Source organism: Rana temporaria, chromosome 7, assembly GCF_905171775.1.
Source record: "Rana temporaria chromosome 7, aRanTem1.1, whole genome shotgun sequence".
Lineage (NCBI taxonomy): Eukaryota > Metazoa > Chordata > Amphibia > Anura > Ranidae > Rana > Rana temporaria.
In genome coordinates, this window is record NC_053495.1 from 69,200,534 (window position 1) to 69,218,161 (window position 17,628).

General features: G+C 40.2%; 1 protein-coding gene across 2 annotated transcripts in view; it reads left to right on the forward strand.

Annotated features, from left to right (window-relative positions):
• RANGAP1 (Ran GTPase activating protein 1) overlaps window positions 1-17,628 on the forward strand; it is a 218,029-nt gene that overhangs the window by 81,736 nt on the left and 118,665 nt on the right. For both annotated transcript variants that reach the window (XM_040359566.1, XM_040359567.1), the window contains exon 5: window positions 9,891-10,070. In XM_040359566.1, the coding sequence (XP_040215500.1) occupies window positions 9,891-10,070 (180 nt within the window). The remainder of the gene's footprint in view (window positions 1-9,890; window positions 10,071-17,628) is intronic.

The window sequence follows — 17,628 nt, forward strand, 5'->3', positions numbered from 1 at the left end:
CATTCCCAGTATTGATATCCGTAAATTTATTATTAGTGGGAATGCTTTAATAAGCATTCCCAGTATTGATATTCGTTTTTTATTATTAGTGGGAATGCTTTAATAAGCATTCCCAGTATTGATATTCGTTTTTTATTAGTGGGAATGCTTTAATAAGCATTCCCAGTATTGTTATTAGTGGGAATGCTTTAATAAGCATTCCCAGTATTGATATTCGTTTTTTATTATTCTTCTTCTTAATTAGTGGGAATGCTTTAATAAGCATTCCCAGTATTGATATTCGTTTTTTATTATTAGTGGGAATGCTTTAATAAGCATTCCCAGTATTGATATTCGTTTTTTATTATTCTTAATTAGTGGGAATGCTTTAATAAGCATTCCCAGTATTGATATTCGTTTTTTATTATTAGTGGGAATGCTTTAATAAGCATTCCCAGTATTGATATTCGTTTTTTATTATTAGTGGGAATGCTTTAATAAGCATTCCCAGTATTGATATTCGTTTTTTATTAGTGGGAATGCTTTAATAAGCATTCCCAGTATTGATATTCGTTTTTTATTATTCTTAATTAGTGGGAATGCTTTAATAAGCATTCCCAGTATTGATATTCGTTTTTTATTATTCTTCTTAATTAGTGGGAATGCTTTAATAAGCATTCCCAGTATTGATATTCGTTTTTTATTATTAGTGGGAATGCTTTAATAAGCATTCCCAGTATTGATATTCGTTTTTTATTATTAGTGGGAATGCTTTAATAAGCATTCCCAGTATTGATATTCGTTTTTTATCATTATTTTTATTCCGTACGTTTTTTGGCTCTGCGTAACTTCTGCATACTTTCAGCTATTGAGACCATTCAACTTTTAAAATGTTCATCTCGTTCAGCTTACGATGGGACTTCTTCAAGTTTTTTTGTACTATTTATACTTTTTAAAATATTAAGCTTTTAGACACTTTTTTTTAACATTGAAGTCAATGAGAACATCCTTTTTCCTGCTTCAAAACACACGTTCTGCCAAAAGTTTCAGCTCCTTCATACTTTCACTTACAGACACCAAACAAACTTTAAAGCGGTCACAAAATATTTAGCTATCCAAACATGACTTTTTAGATTGATATCTTTTACGGTTTTTGTGAAAACACAATTTACGTTTAGTGATCTTTTCAGAAAATTTTATCGGTTATAATGTAATCCTATGGAACAGTTTTAGAGTGTGTCATGTGACCTTTAGAGTGCAGATCATTGAAAAAAAAATGATCTTTAAAAAAAGGGGAAACAAATTGCTCTCATGCCCACAAGATCTACTTGTCATACACAATTTATATATCAAAACGTAGGTATTGTTGTCTGGTTTCAGGCAATGTGATCAGTTTTGCGATAGGCATTTGACTTTTAGTTCCAGGAGCTTCTAAAGGACAAGTGCCTCAAAATCCCTCCCATTGACCGTCATGTTAAAAAGTCTAAAAAATGTTTCTGCAAAACACACAAAGACGCTCTTTTCTAAATCGCTGACATGGCCACATTTTTAAGTTTATCAACATAAATTTCATATCGATGCGTTCACAAGGGCCGTGTCTTTCAAACGGTGAAGTCGCTGTATCGATCGCATGTACGGTTGTGGATTTATTAAGGTTTGTTTGAAGGCGTAATTCATGTATTTGGTCTGTGAATTAAAAGGCGTTTGTAATGGTATTTCTTTCCATAAATAGCTTTCCTTACCTCAGTGAAGTCCTCCTCACTGACCTGGAGGAGGGAGGGGAAACCTCTTGAGGGGGGAGGGGCGACCAGGAAGTCAGGATACTCTCTACTTTGCAGATAGAGAAAGGAGCTGTGTGTCCTAAAGATACTGTAGTGGTTATGGTGAATGGCTTTGGTGCAGGCTCAGCAATTCAGCATTCCCACTCGCATTTTCCTCAGGAAATGCATTGTCTAGTTCTTCTTCTTAATTTTAATTTTATTCCGTACGTTTTTTGGCTCTGCGTAACTTCTGCATACTTTCAGCTATTGAGACCATTTAACTTTTAAAATGTTCGTCTCATTCAGCTAACGATGGGACTTCTTCAAGTTTTTTTGTACTATTTATACTTTTTAAAATATTAAGCTTTTAGACACTTTTTTTTAACATTGAAGTCAATGAGAACATCCTTTTTCCTGCTTCAAAACACACGTTCTGCCAAAAGTTTCAGCTCCTTCATACTTTCACTTACAGACACCAAACAAACTTTAAAGCGGTCACAAAATATTCAGCTATCCAAACATGACTTTTCAGATTGATATCTTTTACGGTTTTTGTGAAAACGCAATTTACGTTTAGCGATTTTTTCAGAAAATGGAATCGGTTATAATGTAACCCTATGGAAGGGATTTAGAGTGTGTCATGTGACCTTTAGAGTGGAGATCTTTGAAAACAAAAATTATCTTTAAAAAAAGGGCGAACAAATTGCTCTCACGCCCACAAGATCTACTTGTCATACACAATTTATATATCAAAACGTAGGTATGCTTGTCTGGTTTCAGGCAATGTGATCAGTTTTGTGATACGTATTTTAGTTTTAGTTCCAGGAGCTTCTAAAGGACAAGAGCGACAAAACCACTCTCATTGACCGTCCATGTTAAAAAATTTTAACATTTTCCTGCAAAACACACAAAGACGCTCTTTTCTAAATCGCTGGCATGGCCACAATTTTAAAGCGGTAGTTCACCCACAATCCCATGATGTTACCATCGAGACAGGCATTGTAGCGCGAGCTACAGTATGCCTGTCCCGATTTTTTTAACCCCGTACTCACCTCGTAGTCGTCCATCGTAGATTCCGGCTCCCGCGGGGAATGGGCGTGCCTATGGAGAGGGAGGATGATTGACGGCCGGCCCTGGCACGTCACTCTCCCCGAAGACAGCCGGAGTAGGTCTCGGCTCTTCACGGCGCGTGCGCACAGGCTATGCGCACGCGTCGTGAAGACCAAGCCTATTTCGGCTATTTCCGGAGAAGCGTGACGCGCCAGAGCCGGCCGTCAATCATCCTCCGTCTCCAGAGGCACGCCCATTCCCCGGTATCTTCGATGGACGACTACAAGGTGAGTATGGGGGGAAAAAATTCGGGACAGGCATACTGTAGCTCGCGCTACAGTGCCTGATTTAAAGGTAAAAGAAAAAATTTTTTTTTTTTTCCTGTCGATAGGGTGAACCCCCGCTTTAAGTTTATCAACATAAATTTCATATCGATGCGTTCAGAAGGGCCGTGTCTTTCAAACGGTGAAGTCGCTGTATCGATCGCATGTACGGTTGTGGATTTATTACGTTTTGTTTGGAGGCATAATTAATGTATTGGTCTGTGAATTAAAAGGCGTTTGTAATGGAATGTCTTTCCATAAATAGCTTTCCTTACCTCAGTGCAATATTCCTCCTCACTGACCTGGGGGGAGGGGAAACCTCTTGAGGGGGGAGGGGCGACCAGGAAGTCAGCATATTCTCTACTTTGCAGATAGAGAAAGGAGCTGTGTGTCCTAAAGATAGTGTAGTGGTTATGGTGAATGGCTTTGGTGCGGGCTCAGCAATTCAGCATTCCCACTCGCATTTTCCTCAGGAAATGCATTGTCTAGTTCTTTTTATTCTTATCCTTTATTAGTGGGAATGCTTAATAAGCATTCCCAGTATTGATATTTAGTGGGAATGCTTTAATAAGCATTCCCAGTATTGATATTCGTTTTTTATTATTAGTGGGAATGCTTTAATAAGCATTCCCAGTATTGATATTCGTTTTTTATTATTAGTGGGAATGCTTTAATAAGCATTCCCAGTATTGATATTCGTTTTTTATTATTAGTGGGAATGCTTTAATAAGCATTCCCAGTATTGATATTCGTTTTTTATTATTCTTCTTCTTAATTTTAATTTTATTATTATTATTCCGTACGTTTTTTGGCTCTGCGTAACTTCTGCATACTTTCAGCTATTGAGACCATTCAACTATTAAAATGTTCTTCTCGTTCAGCTAACGATGGGACTTCTTCAAGTTTTTTTGTACTATTTATACTTTTTAAAATATTAAGCTTTTAGACACTTTTTTTTAACATTGAAGTCAATGAGAACATCCCTTTTCCTGCTTCAAAACACACGTTCTGCCAAAAGTTTCAGCTCCTTCATACTTTCACTTACAGACACCAAACAAACTTTAAAGCGGTCACAAAATATTCAGCTATCCAAACATGACTTTTTAGATTGATATCTTATACGGTTTTTGTGAAAACGCAATTTACGTTTAGTGATTTTTTTATCGGTTATAATGTAATCCTATGGAGCAGGTTTAGAGTGTGTCATGTGACCTTTAGAGTGGAGATCTTTGAAAACAAAAATTATCTTTAAAAAAAGGGCGAACAAATTGCTCTCACGCCCACAAGATCTACTTGTCATACACAATTTATATATCAAAACGTAGGTATGCTTGTCTGGTTTCAGGCAATGTGATCAGTTTTGCGATAGGCATTTGACTTTTAGTTCCAGGAGCTTCTAAAGGACAAGTGCCTCAAACGCCCTCCCATTGACCGTCATGTTAAAAAGTCTAAAAAAAATTCCTGCAAACACACAAAGACGCTCTTTTCTAAATCGCTGGCATGGCCACATTTTTAAGTTTATCAACATAAATTTCATATCGATGCGTTCACAAGGGCCGTGTCTTTCAAACGGTGAAGTCGCTGTATCGATCGCATGTACGGTTGTGGATTTATTACGTTTTGTTTGGAGGCGTAATTAATGTATTGGTCTGTGAATTAAAAGGCGTTTGTAATGGAATTTCTTTCCATAAATAGCTTTCTACCTCAGGGCAATATTCCTCCTCACTGACCTGGGGGGAGGAGAAACCTCTTGAGGGGGGAGGGGCGACCAGGAAGTCAGCATACTCTCTACTTTGCAGATAGAGAAAGGAGCTGTGTGTCCTAAAGATAGTGTAGTGGTTATGGTGAATGGCTTTGGTGCGGGCTCAGCAATTCAGCATTCCCACTCGCATTTTCCTCAGGGAATGCATTTTCTAGTTCTTCTTCTTAATTTTAATCTTAATTTTATTATTCCGTACGTTTTTTGGCTCTGCGTAACTTCTGCATACTTTCAGCTATTGAGACCATTCAACTTTTAAAATGTTCATCTCGTTCAGCTAACGATGGGACTTCTTCAAGTTTTTTTGTACTATTTATACTTTTTAAAATATTAAGCTTTTAGACACTTTTTTTTAACATTGAAGTCAATGAGAACATCCTTTTTCCTGCTTCAAAACACACGTTCTGCCAAAAGTTTCAGCTCCTTCATACTTTCACTTACAGACACCAAACAAACTTTAAAGCGGTCACAAAATATTCAGCTATCCAAACATGACTTTTCAGATTGATATCTTTTACGGTTTTTATGAAAACGCAATTTACGTTTAGCGATTTTTTCAGAAAATGGAATCGGTTATAATGTAACCCTATGGAAGGGATTTAGAGTGTGTCATGTGACCTTTACAGTGGAGATCTTTGAAAACAAAAATTATCTTTAAAAAAAGGGCGAACAAATTGCTCTCACGCCCACAAGATCTACTTGTCATACACAATTTATATATCAAAACGTAGGTATGCTTGTCTGGTTTCAGGCAATGTGATCAGTTTTGTGATACGTATTTTAGTTTTAGTTCCAGGAGCTTCTAAAGGACAAGAGCGACAAAACCACTCTCATTGACCGTCATGTTAAAAATTTTAAAAATTTTCCTGCAAAACACACAAAGACGCTCTTTTCTAAATCGCTGGCATGGCCACAATTTTAAGTTTATCAACATAAATTTCATATCGATGCGTTCACAAGGGCCGTGTCTTTCAAACGGTGAAGTCGCTGTATCGATCGCATGTACGGTTGTGGATTTATTACGTTTTGTTTGGAGGCGTAATTAATGTATTGGTCTGTGAATTAAAAGGCGTTTGTAATGGAATTTCTTTCCATAAATAGCTTTCTACCTCAGTGCAATATTCCTCCTCACTGACCTGGGGGGAGGGGAAACCTTTTGAGGGGGGAGGGGCGACCAGGAAGTCAGCATACTCTCTACTTTGCAGATAGAGAAAGGAGCTGTGTGTCCTAAAGATAGTGTAGTGGTTATGGTGAATGGCTTTGGTGCGGGCTCAGCAATTCAGCATTCCCACTCGCATTTTCCTCAGGGAATGCATTTTCTAGTTCTTCTTAATTTTAATTTTATTCCGTACGTTTTTTGGCTCTGCGTAACTTCTGCATACTTTCAGCTATTGAGACCATTCAACTTTTAAAATGTTCATCTCGTTCAGCTAACGATGGGACTTCTTCAAGTTTTTTTGTACTATTTATACTTTTTAAAATATTAAGCTTTTAGACACTTTTTTTTAACATTGAAGTCAATGAGAACATCCTTTTTCCTGCTTCAAAACACACGTTCTGCCAAAAGTTTCAGCTCCTTCATACTTTCACTTACAGACACCAAACAAACTTTAAAGCGGTCACAAAATATTCAGCTATCCAAACATGACTTTTCAGATTGATATCTTTTACGGTTTTTGTGAAAACGCAATTTACGTTTAGTGATTTTTTCAGAAAATGTTATCGGTTATAATGAATTCCTATGGAAGGTGTTTTAGAGTGTGTCATGTGACCTTTACAGTGGAGATCATTGAAAAAAAAATGATCTTTAAAAAAAGGGGAAACAAATTGCTCTCACGCCCACAAGATCTACTTGTCATACACAATTTATATATCAAAACGTAGGTATTTTTGTCTGATTTCAGGCAATGTGATCAGTTTTGTGATACGCATGTTATTTTTAGTTCGTGGAGCTTCTAAAGGACAAGAGTACCACATTTTCTGTCATTGACTCATGTTATAACGTCTAAAAAATTCCCAGCAAAACACACAAAGACACTCTTTTTTAAATCGCTGACCTTCCCACATTTTTAAGTTTATCAACATAAATTTTATACCGATTCGTTCACAAAAGCCTTGTGTTTCAAACGGTGAAGTCGCTGTATCGATCGCATGTACGGTTGTGGATTTATTACGTTTTGTTTGAAGGCTTAATTCATGTATTTGGTCTGTGAATTAAAAGCGTTTGTAATGGTATTTCTTTCCATAAATGGCTTCCTTTACCTCAGTGCAATATTCCTCCTCACTGACCTGGGGGGGGGACCTCTTGAGGGGGGAGGGGCGACCAGGAAGTCAGGACACTCTCTACTTTGCAGATAGAGAAAGGAGCTGTGTGTCCTAAAGATAGTGTAGTGGTTATGGTGAATGGCTTTGGCGCGGGCTCAGCAATTCAGCTATTCAGCATTCCCACGCGCATTTTCCTCAGGAAATGCATTTTCTAGTTTGCTTTGTTAAGCGCTTTTTATCCTTCCCTGTGAGGAGCGTTTCTGAGGTGGCTGAGGTGGATTGCGCCTTTTTTGCTGTGCCCTTTGCTTGCTGGGCTGCGCTACAGGGGTTCGATTTAAGCTTATTCCTGGCACCCCCTAACACCATTTTGGTATTGTTTGATACCCCTCACCTCCCGGAGCTTTTGTCACTGTAGCCTGCTCGTTTTTTCCTTCGCTGGCCGCCGGTTGTCTGCGGTGTTTCTCCCTCACAGAGCGGAGCTCTAGCTCGGCATGACCGATCAGCTAAACCCCATGCATGCGCCTCTCGCACTTAGAATTTCATAAAGAAATTGATGTGTGGAAACATAGTTATGATGGTTGGATATACAGTTGACGGAAGGGATAAACAAGGCATCATATGAAGGGATGAGTAAGTAAAGGTACTCTTACAGGATGGTGTGGACTTAACTGTTTTTTTTGGACAGTAAGTCTCATGAGCGTAGTGGTCTCAACAGACCTGGGTCTCTGCGTAGAAGAACTCCCCAGATGGTGGTGGCCGGACACGTTAGATGCAATGAGGGTCTCTGGTCACAGGAACTGGGTGGATGAAACTTCAATAGCAGGACGTAGGTTGAAAGCCTTAATGCACTCGTATGACGAGGTGGAAGCAAATGGTGGAAAAGAAAAAGAAATGCTCCAGATGGTGCAGGTCAAAACAAAACCATGACAGGTTTTATTGATGAACAAAATATAAAAAAGATCACGTGAACAATAAATATCGATAAAAGCAGTATGGGGTGCTATAATGCCATCCCGGCGCATTTTCGGGCCCCTGTTGATGGCTCTCTAAGCCGAAACGCGAAGTTCTTTCACGGACTATATTATTGTATTGCTTATGTTGTCTCCACACAGAGTTTATTCACATTGTGTTAATTTTTCACTTTTTTAATCAATTGTGCACATCTTTAGCGCTGACTTATCCTTTAAGCATATTTCATGAGTTTACATATATTTTGAAGCACAGAATAAAAAACTTCAATGAGATTTGAAAAAGAACATTGATCAAAATTTAGAAAACGCTTTTGGAATCCTCCCAGTTATAGGTGTTAATCTGGCACCTTGTGCTAATTTCTTCAATTATCTGACAACCCCTATTTAACTGGCAGCCTAACTTTCCAGTTTTCACTGAATTTGCAAGATGGTGAACCGTGACTGAAACACTCCGGCAGCAGGTTGTCCAGATGAAGGCCAAAGGGGTGACCCTTTCAGCCATAGCAAGAGAAGTTTGTAGTTACAAATCTGTGATCTCTAGAATTGTGCATCTTTACAACATCACAAACTCATTCAAGTCCCCCAAGTAGGCTGGTGGTCCGTGAAAGACAAATGCAAGAGGACAGGATAATGCAGAGAATCTCAATGATTAGTCTGTTCAACACTGCAGCTGTGATTGCTCACCAGTTCAGTGCTGAACATAGTAAAGATCTGTCTCGTTATACAGTGTCTCGCCGTTTAGGAGAATTTGGACTGAAAGCCCACTCTGCATTGACTAAACCTCTCATTGGCAGAACGAATCAAAAGGCTGGACTAGCCTTTCCTGAGGAGAATGTTGTGTGGACAGAGGAGAACTGGTTCTAAGTTCACTTAAGTAATGAAAGCAAGTTTAATTTATTTGGGTGATGGAAAACATTGTTCATCAAACTGAACTGAACCCAAAGTGTGTAAAGAAGTCAGTGGAGGGGAGGGGGGTGTCATGGTTTTTGGGGGGGGGGGGTTTGCAGCAGGAGTTGGGCCTCTTGTACAACTACATGGCAGAGTAAATGCAAATGTTTATCAGAACCTTAGACAAAATGTGGTTCCTTCCCTGCATTCATCACCGAATCAGCCAGCAATTTTCATGCATGACAATGCCCCCTCTCGCACAATAAAACGGGTAAAGCAGTTCCTTAAAGCTGAAAACATTGCAATAATGAAATGGCCAGCCCAGAGTCCTGATCTAAACCAAATAGAAAACCTCTGGAAAAATCTTTGCCGACAAAGTTATGGCCAAGAAACCCACTACAGTCATGAACTGTGGAAGAGACTGGAAGAAGAGTGGAACAAAATCACACCAGAGCAGTGATAGACTAGTGATGTCCTCTGGCCTCAAATGTGCTGTTGAAGTCATTCAAAGCCAAGGGCCTGTACACTTCCTACTAATTGTTGATTGTTGCAGCCTTCAGAAATTCTAGTTGTAATCTTTCTCCGTGCTACAGTCATTATTGTTCTCAAATTTTGATCAATGTGTTTTCTAAAACGTAAAGATTTTCTTTTGTTGACGTGGCTTAGTTATTTTTAAAAACACTGTTTTATTGGCATAATATAGCCACAACAAAAATGATTTCTGAAAAAATTAATTGTTCACAAATTGTTCTCTATTTTTGATCTCCAGTGTATCAGGAATATGAAATGTTAAGGTAACATATTCTTTAATCTTTTGTCTTGGTACTGAAAATCACTGCCCTGGGACATCATAGATTTTATATTGTTAGGCTAAGTGTTTGTCTGTTTCTTTTAGATTTCACTGGGTGAAGCTTTGATGACAGCAGGTGCTCAGCTGACAGAGCTTGATCTGAGCGACAATGCTTTTGGCCCAGATGGTGTACGAGGGTTTGAGGCGCTGCTCAAAAGTCCTGCATGCTTTACCCTGCAAGAACTTAAGCTCAACAACTGTGGCATGGGTATTGGTGGAGGAAAGGTAATTACTTTTTTAATCATGTTCATCCACACTTTTGTTTGCATGTCTATCACATCACATAGCTTTGTATATGGTGCCCTCATTTCCTGGTTCAGCTTTTCATATTCTTGTGAGTTTTCCCCCTACACTCACTAGTTATACAATGAAGTTACATCGCTCCCTCTATTAAGAGAGGTGACCAATCAAACCGTAAAGCTGGACTTTGAAGAATGAATGAACTGCAAGTCTACGATGTTTGGAACTCATAGGACTAGCTAGCTATACAGGTTCACAAATCCTCTTGGTGGATTGGTGGTTCACGTATATTTTAGTTAATTGCACAGTACAGGACACAGACACATTTTAAATCTGCCAGCTTCAGGTGAGGACACTACCAAGCAGAGTTTTTAGCATAGAACATATAACTCCTCCCACTCTTACATTATTTTTGCTAGTGTCCTTTCCACTGAGAGCAGGTTTCTGGCTTAATATGCTGATTATGTTGAAAGATTGAAGACTGTTTTTGGTTCTTCGCATGTAGAATCCCTTCTTCCCTGGCTGCATCGACACCACAGCAGCAATAGGATTGCAGCTTCAGGATCAGTCGCTACCCGGAGAACTGTACCCAGACTCCGACGCATGGCTGGCCCGTAACGTTACCCCTAGCACTAGACTTTGCGTTTTAGCACCCACCTTTGGTACAGCAGCACAGTGTAGTTGGCAGAGTGCTCTACAGGTCCAGAGTGCTGCCAGTATAGGGCATGTATAAAATAATATATGGAACTATAGTGAAAACAGGAAGTGGGTGTAGAACGCAACCTTTTCAAGCAAATGCAGACAACCTTGGTTCCTTTCCCAGAGATTGTGGCTATTAATGGATCCCAGCAACAGATGACCCTCGTCCAACAAAGTATCTACAAAATAATAAAGTTACCAGGAAACCTACGAGTCCCTTCACAATATGACATTCTTCTGTTCATAGAAGATTAGGAAAGATGTATACATTGCAAATATCCAGCATTTGTGTGCAATCTATGTGCACCTATGTCTATTTCACAAATATACTGTACATGCATCTGTGTACCCTCTATACACCTAGGGCATTCCTTCCATTATCCTCCGTTCTAGCAGTTAAATATTCCTCTTAAAGTGGTTGTAAACCCTCTGATACTACTTTCACCTTCAGGTAAGCCTACATTAAGGCTTACCTGTAGGTGCTTGCAATATCTCCTTAACCTGCATGGTTAAGGAGATATTTGCAAAAATCTGTCACTGAGCATGCACCGTAGACAACGGCACACTGAGCCCGCGGGGTCTTGAATGGGAAAGTGCCGAGACCGCGCGCATGCAAGGGGATGGTGCCAGTTCCACATGCATGAGCGAGAGTGACGTCATCGCCGCTCCGGCCAGTCGCAGTGCCGGAGCGGTGATACCTGGCAGTCACTCCAGGTATCATGGAGGAGGAGAGGAACAAGGGTCGCTGCGGGGGCTTTGATCGAAGGTAAGTAATTCATAATGAGCTAGTATGCTATTCATACTAGCTCATTATGCCTTTTGTCTTGCAGGTTTTTTTTGTGTTTTTCTGGGTTTACAACCGCTTTAATAAGCAGGTTAATGCCTGTCAGTGAAACTGGAGGGAGTTTCTGAATGGCTCATCTGATGATTTTTTTTTATGTCACATGAAATAAAATAATCAAATGTGTACATCTAACAGGTTTTTTTTTGAAGGAAATGTTGTACAGCTTGTGTATAGTCAGGCAATGCATATTGCAAGCCCAACATGTAGGTATCACAATCTTTACACATCCGCTCCATAAAATATTTCAAATATATATATATATATATATATATATATATATATATATATATATATATATATATATATATATATATATATATATATATATATATATATATATATATATATATATACTTAAAATTATTTTTACTTTTAATTACATAAGTTTGCAACAAAGCATATACACATTATTTCTATACACTAATTCTTCCTACATACACCGTTCACTGCAAGCTTAATACAGTTTCAACATTATTACCCTTTAGTTCACCCACAGGTTGTACAATTTATTTTACATTTGTCTTCCATTCTAATAATTCACTTTTATGTTTCCTTTTTCCTTTTTTATCTAGAGTCATAGGGGAATTGCACCACATATTTTATAGTACTTATTGTGTACCCTTGTATGTTCATGTTAAAAAATAACAAAAAAATATATAATTTGTAAAAAATATTAATGTAAGAGCCCATTCACACCTAGGCGTTTTGTCGCCTGTAGTGTGACGCCCGCTGCCTCCCCGACACGCCAGAGGGATGATGTAACATTGCCCTCTATGGAGATGGTTCACATCTCAACGCTGAACGCCTGCCGCCTGTCGCCTGAAAAAAAGTCCCAGACCTTTTTTTCAGGCGTCTTTCGGCGTTCGGCATAGGAGATGTGAACCATCTCCATAGAGTGGGTGAAGGCTGCATTCACAATCGCGGCGTTTTGTCGCCGCGATTTAGTACGCCGAGGTGTGAATGCAGCCTAAGGAGGGATTTGGGTTTTTAGAGCACTGGGCTGGCTTTTCATTGGGGTGCCACCTATATGCTAAAGATGGTTCTCATATGTTAATATCTTGTTAACAGCTCTAATCCATTGGTTTATAGATGGGGTTAATGATTGCATCCATCTCAATTCTATTTGTTTACATACTGTATATAATATTTCGTTTAACATAATCTGACCATGCACCTAAATGGAAGGGGGTCTACTGTGCTGGGGCAGAGGTTTATGGGAAGGCTGGAGGACTATTTAAACTAGAATTGTGGGGGAGGGTGAATTAAATTAAAATGGGACAGACAAAGGTGAGCCCCTTTTGGTGGGTGGAATAGGGAAAGATGGGGGAGGGCTATGGCAGATGATATGAAGGTTCCAATGTTGCAATCAACCATTGTAAATTATACTATTTGTACTAAAATAGAAAATATGCAACATACGTTTTGCAAAATGTGACAATGAATTAAAGTGTTTGTTCACCAATGCCAGAAGCCTGCCAAGCAAAATAGGTGAGTTGGCAGCTCTGTTGTACGAGGAGAAATATGATCCAATTGGTATTGCTGAATCTTGGCTTCATTCTTCTCGTGACTAGGCTAATAATATTCCTGGCTATGCTCTTACGGAGAACCAGGGTAATATGGAGGGGTTGTGGTGTCTCTCTATGTGAGAATTGATCTCAAAGCGAGTGTGAAAGAGGACCTGGTTGATGGAGAGTGTGATGAGTCTGAAGCAATAGGGGTGGAACTGTACATTGGTGTGCGTACTACAAAGGTTGTCATTGCATTTTTTTATAGACCACCCAGGGTTAGTGAGGAGGAGGCTCCTTGCACAGATAGAAAGGGCTGGGACAGTTAAAGGGCAAAGATTTATAAACCTATTGCAAGACAATTTTATTGTCCAGTTTATTGAGGCCCCGACTAGGAATGACGCTCTGCTGGACCTGGTAATCTGAAATCATGCAGAGCTTATTACTTATATTCATATAAAGGAACATCAGGGTAGAGGTGACCATAACACGATTTCATTTAGTGTTGGCTGTAAGCAACAAACGCATATGGTAAGATAAAAACACTTAACTTTAAGAGCGCAAATTTTCCAAGGATGAGGACTGCTCTCCAGCACTTAGACTGGGAGGGAATATTGGCATCGATTAACACAGGACAGAAATGGGAATTCTTCAAAAAGACTGTATGTGAACTCACTGCAAAGTATATTCCCATGGGCAATAAGTTTAAAAGGCTAAAAAAGAAAACCTATGTGGCTCATGGTCAAAGTTAAAATTGCTATAAATAATAAAAAAAAAATATTTTTATATATTCTGTGGGGCAGATCCACAAAGCACTTACGCCGGCGAATCTCGAGTGTAAATATGCGCCGACGTATCTTCGCGCCGTATTCCCCAAAACGAGATACGCCTAAAAACCAGATTTTTCCGACCGACGTAATCTTTTTACACCGGCGCATCGTGGGCGCAAAAATACGCTAGACGCACCATTGTTTTGCTATGCAAATGAGGGAGATACGGCGATCCACAAAAGTACGTTTGTCCGGCGCAGGCTTCGCGCGGTGCGCATCAGCTGTACGTCCGGTCTAAAGTTGCCCCTCATAAAAGCAGCTTTAACTTTGCACCAGACGTGTGCATGTTAGCTAAAGCAACACCGTTAGGGACGAGCTGAGCAGCCACACTTGCAGAACAACAATCTGTATGCCAACATGCCAGGGGCATCCATGGTCATAGCTATACTACTGGCTTTAGATGCGCGCAGAAGGAGGAGGGAACGGAGGAGGAGGAGAGCACGGGAGAGGATATACCGACTGCGCATAGACGTCTTTGGCATGTGTGATTCTGAGGTGTATCGCATATTCAGATTCACCCCTACTGCCATCATGGAATTAACCACAACCCTGAAAGGTGACATCACCAGCCCAACACACCGCTCACATGCAGTGTAGCCACTGGTCAAGGTACTGGCAACACTCCATTTCCTTGCCAGTGGTTCTTTTCAGCGTACAAGTGGAGTGGTGGCTGGGATGGCACAATCCTTCATTAGCAGATGTGTGCACCAGGTTATCCCCGCAATCCTCAGACGCATGGCCAACCAAATCATCAGACCCACCCAGGAGGACCTGCGGGTGAAGGCAATGCGTGATTTCTACAGAATTGCAGAATTCCCACGCACTGTGGGGGCCATTGATTGCACACATGTGGCACTACAGCCCCCCCATGAGACAGAGCACCTATACCGCAATCGAAAGCATTGGCATTCCATCAACGTACAGGTTATAGTCGATGCCCAATGCCTCATAAGGCACGTCCGTGCCAAACACCCAGGGTCCAGCCATGACAGCTACATATACCGTCAAAGCCCCATCCCAATGGAATTCGAACAGAACATATATGGGGACAGCTGGCTGGTTGGTGAGTGACATGGGAGTCAGGCATGACTGTCCCCCCCCCCCCCCCCCATGATGCAGACATCACGAGGGGCACATGCACGACTAACATCCTCCTGTCTTTTCCCTTCCAGGTGACTTTGCATATGCACTTGGACCCCATCTCATGACTCCATTCCGGAATCCCCAAACCCCAGGAGAGCAAAGATACAATGAAGCACACGCACGTACCTGTGGAGTGGTGGAAAGCACCTTTGGCCTCCTGAAGTCCCGTTTCCGATGCCTGGATAAGTCTGGGGGTACCCTGTTGTATTCCCCAAACTTTGTGTGCCAGATCATCGGAGCATGTTGCATGCTACACAACTTCGCCGTGAGAAGGGGCCTGGAGATTGACATACATGATGACCTGACCCCCAAACCAGACAATCCCCCCCCCTAACCGAGGGTCCCCCCTCTTCTGAGGGAAGAGCAGCCAGGAGATGCCTTGCATTAGGCATCTTTGCACGTTAAACCCACACATTAATCATGGCACAATGAGAATGCATGCATGCACCCAATCGTGAGCGATCAAGGGCGGCTCTCACATGAGAGTCCTGCCCATCCCACGAGTGTAGCGTCTACTCGAAGTGCGGGTCCTCCCCCCGCCCAAATGACTGACAGGCGCGTCGTCACTCTGGAGCGCGTGAAGCGTGCGCTCCCAATACGTGACGTCCGCAGCTTCCACTCAGCTGATCGAGTGTCCCCGCAACCCCGAGTCACCTCCTGGCATTTCCTGCAGCTCATGTTATGTTGTTCATATTACTAGAAGCTTAAACAAACACGGGCTACACACAATAGCCAGTTAGGCTGAATGGCTTGAGCAATAATTATGCAATATATGAATATATTTCTGCTTATTACCTAAATAGCTAAAACATTTTAAAATTAATAAAAATCTTATAAAAATAGAAATTAGCATATACTTTAATACTCGGGTGATCCCAAGTTATAACGGTATGTTTATGCATGCATTCTACTATAAAATGATTATGAATAAAGTTATATAATGACACATATATACATGCGGGTAGTGTATGCAAGTGTCTGTATACAGAATGATTGTCACCAACATTATCGAACTTTGTTTACCATTGTATATAATTAATCCAATAATCTCATTTAATTTAAATTAAAATCAAAACATTCCTGTTAAATATTGTACCTCATACTTATATAAAAATGACATAAAAATAGAAATTAAAAATTAAATGAGAAAGTAGATAATAGAAAAAATAGCATATCTATCTCTGGATGACCCCAAAACATATGTGGATGTAGTTTAAAATTACTTCAGATGACCGAGCTCGGTACATTCCTATGCATTATTAATGAAGCAATTCAGATCCACCTCTATATTAAGTCCCCTTGGAAAAAGACACTTTAAAAGAAAAATCCATTTGGTTTCACGCTGGGAAAGATCTCTAACCCTATTCGATCCCCTCCACGTAGGGTGCACGCAATCAATGCCACAAAATTGGGCAAAAGATGGATCTTCATTATGTTTCTCTTTGAAATGTACTGAGACGCTGTGGTATTTAAAACCTTTCTTGATATTTGCAAGGTGTTCAGCAATGCGTATCTGCAAAAGTCTTTTGGTTCGCCCTACATACAGTAACCCGCAAGGGCACCATAATAAATAAACAACATGGGTGGTATTACACGTGATGAATTCATTAATGTCAAAAATGCTTCCATCACTGCCCGTTATTTGTCGTTTACCTCTATTGTGTATTTTGACTGTTCGACAACAAATACACTTTCTGCATGAGAAAAAAACGTTAAAATCAATTTGCAAAGTCTGTTGATTAGGTGGATCCAGAATTTTACGGACCACCTGATCCCCAAAGTTTGGTGCCCTTCTATATATAAACCGTGGTTGATTCGGCAGAATTTCCCCCAAATGTCTGTCTTTGCCCAAGATATACCAATGTTTTAAAAAAAATCATTTCTATATCCCTATACTGGGCATGGAACCCTGATAACAATCCCACTTGATGTTGGTTATTCACAGTAGTTGGTTCCTTCTTCTTAAGACATTGGTCTCTGGGGATCTCACCCACTTGTTGAATCATATTGTTCATTTCAGATTCTTCATATCCTTTTTGTACAAATTTGTGTTTTAACACTTCTGCTTGCATGTAATAGTCACTCAGTTCTGTGCAGTTTCGTCGAACTCTAAGAAATTGTCCTTTGGGTATATTCTTAATCCACGCTGGGTGGTGCTCACTTCTAATCGACAGGTAACTATTACGATCCGTGGGTTTGAAGAAAACTTTAGTTTTCAATTTCCCTTCAACCTTTTCTATGGTGACATCTAAAAAGTTGACGGACCAATTGCTGATTACATGTTTTAGTTTGATATTGTTAGTGTTAATATTGAGGGTTGCCAAAAACTGTAGAACTTCAGCTTCTGGTCCCTCCCAGATAAAGAAGAGATCATCAAAAGAAAGCATCATTGAACCAAAAGTAGTTGTGCACAACTACTTTTGGTTCAATGATGCTTTCTTTTCCCAACAGGTTGGCGTGGCGATGGGGGCTAAGTTTGCCCCCAGCCTCGCCAACCTGTTCATGGCTGAGTGGGAGGATAG